At 42.3% G+C, this 2,624-nt stretch overlaps 1 protein-coding gene across 1 annotated transcript in view; it reads left to right on the forward strand.

Moving 5' to 3' along the window:
• The first annotated feature begins 2,001 nt into the window (after positions 1 to 2,001).
• LOC138025546 (uncharacterized) overlaps positions 2,002 to 2,624 on the forward strand; it is a 4,691-nt gene continuing 4,068 nt past the window's right edge. The window contains exon 1 of the mRNA XM_068872743.1: positions 2,002 to 2,624. This exon is cut by the window's right edge and continues 839 nt beyond it. Coding sequence (XP_068728844.1) covers positions 2,002 to 2,624 — 623 coding nt within the window.

The following is a 2,624-nucleotide window of genomic DNA, read 5'->3' on the forward strand; positions in this document are numbered from 1 at the left end:
CTAATCGAATTTAGTATAAATACACAGATGATTATACAAAATCGCGCGCTCTCATTGGCTCGCTATCTCGGATTATCAGCCGATAATCACCTCGACGGACAAAATGGTTGCCAGTAGTCGTTTTGCCACTGTAAGTGAAGATGATTTCGCGTTGAAATGTTTTTTTTTTTTCCCTCTTTTTTGAAATAGTCACCTGTCTATTAATACTAAAATAATTATTCGCCGAAGGCGAATTGATTATAGGTGAATATTCACCTCGACTTCGTCTCGGTGAATATTCACCGATAATCACTTCGCCTTCGGCGAATAATTGTTAAATATTTACAAAAATGATAAATTACAGGATATTGGCAAAACTGTCTGAACGACCTTTAACCACTTCAAAATGTCAGGCAATATCATTTCCATAATGTGGCAAAGAATAAAAAAAAATCACTGAATGAAAGTATAAATATTAAGAAATTTAGGCCAAAAGTAGGAATATATCTGCCTGTCATTATATGTGATGTTTGCCATGGTAACGGGCATTAATCCAAAAATTGAAACCCAAAAATAAAATAACAATAAAAGCAAGGTGACACACGCTAACACCAACCAGGCGTGGCCAACACATCCCGCATGCGCACAACCATTTCACCCGGTCAATTAGCAGCCCTTTTTTTTTCCGTGAAAGACAACCTTTATTTCCAATAAAAACTAAAACAAGCTATCTACAAACACACGCCACTAAAGAAAAGGAAGCACAGAAAAAGAGATTGAAACCAAAAGCCGGAGAAAGCTGCTAGCCGCCAGAGCGCGGGGCCCTAACGGTAGAGTCCATGCATGAACAGCGCAAATTCCCTAAGGAGAGTCCCTGATAGTGGACACCGCGATCAGCGCACGGACAAAAAGGTTACAAGGATTCAAATGTACATTACAACTAGATTATAACGCGGGGAAGTATGATTCTCCGCGGCACCGCCAAAAACCATCCAGAAGCCAAAGATCGCGAAAGCGAGATTGAGAAAAGCGCTTAGAATCCTGGAGGACCCTCTGTTTTAACATCTGAACATAACAGATAATCGCTCGATGGTCCTCTCTGTCGTCTTGAAAAGTAGCCCTATTCCGAAAGATCCAAATGCCATAGAGAATGAATTTCACCAAGTGGCGTGCAATGCGGGCCCTCTTAGCACTGACAGAGGGCCAGCGAAAGAAAAAAAACGGTTAAAAAACTTACAGCAAACTGGGAACCAAGCACCAGGCAGAGGGTCGGTGCAAAATGGAACCAGACCCTCTTGACCCTGCGGCAGTTTACAAAGCAATGGTCAATAGTCTCACGTCGGGGACAAGAGGCGCACTGACTAAAAGAGATAACACCCCAGTTAATCGGAGAATCGCGCAGCCACCTTAACGCCACGAAGGATAATCAACCAAATGGCATCATTCTTAAAATTCTCAGTAAACTAATCCCGGACGAGAGACCAGTGACCATCAAGAGAAAACTCTGGCCCGATAACCTGAGACCACTGACGATGTAAGATTGGAAGGGGTGACTCAACGAACAAGAGTTACTTATAGAGAACTTTAGAAACTAGAGCACTGTCACCCACCCTTGATAAGGTATCCAAACAGGCCTCGTAATAAGGAGTCGGGAAGACAGCGCTAGGAGTGGAATTATTACGCAGAGAAAGCCATTTGGAACGCAAACAAGACTGCGACCAACAAAGTACTTGGGCATAAAAAAGCTAGAATCCGCAGGAGAATTAAGAACAGAAGCCACCCCTGCTAGTCTTAAGGCCTGGGCCTTGAAGGGGAGGCTGATGACATTAATACCCCCGTCCTTCGGTAAAAAACCCAGAGGACACCAACAAGATGGCGGTCACATGGCTCCGTGTTCTATTCCTGATTTTCCTCTCACTTAGCGTCCATTACTACTCTAGCTTTTACGCTAACGTCTTTATAAACAAATTAGCACCTAAGACTTCGTCGGTTAATCTTATTTGGGCTCAAAATGAAAGAACAATGGATAATAGATCAAAGTCACGTTATGCACGATATTGGGTGAAAGTTTATCATGGCCGGAGAATACCTTATTACAGCAACGCTGTCGCCACAACACAGGTATTATTTCTTCGAGTTTCTGACGATGTGGAAACGAATCCAGGACCTGCCATGAATGACAAGTCTACGAAACCTCAGTGTTGTAGTTGCTCGAAGACTCTCAAGAAAAACCAAAATGGCGTCCGATGTTTGGGTTGTTCCTCCACCTTTCACATCAAGTGTTCGGCAATGAGTCGCAAAGAGCTGATCAATTATCGCAGGCATGGATCTCTTTGGTATTGTTTCTTTTGCTGCATGCCCCAGTTTAGGGATAGTTTCTTCAAGCATTCATTTGGTTGTTTAGACTTAAGCGCAGAAGATTGCTTTGACATGAAAGACTCTATTGAATGGTATTCGGAGAACATTAACAGTTATTACAAGTCCAACATTAAATTTGGCCATCTAAATATAAACTCAGTTCATAACAAGATGGATGAAGTACGGGACATGCTTATTCGGAACATGTTTGACATTCTGTTTAAAGCTGAAACGAAAATTGATTCTACTTATTCTAACGACTTATTTGGGCAATCGGGATACCGCTT

The sequence above is a fragment of the Montipora capricornis genome, chromosome 12 (assembly GCF_036669925.1).
Source record: "Montipora capricornis isolate CH-2021 chromosome 12, ASM3666992v2, whole genome shotgun sequence".
NCBI lineage: Eukaryota > Metazoa > Cnidaria > Anthozoa > Scleractinia > Acroporidae > Montipora > Montipora capricornis.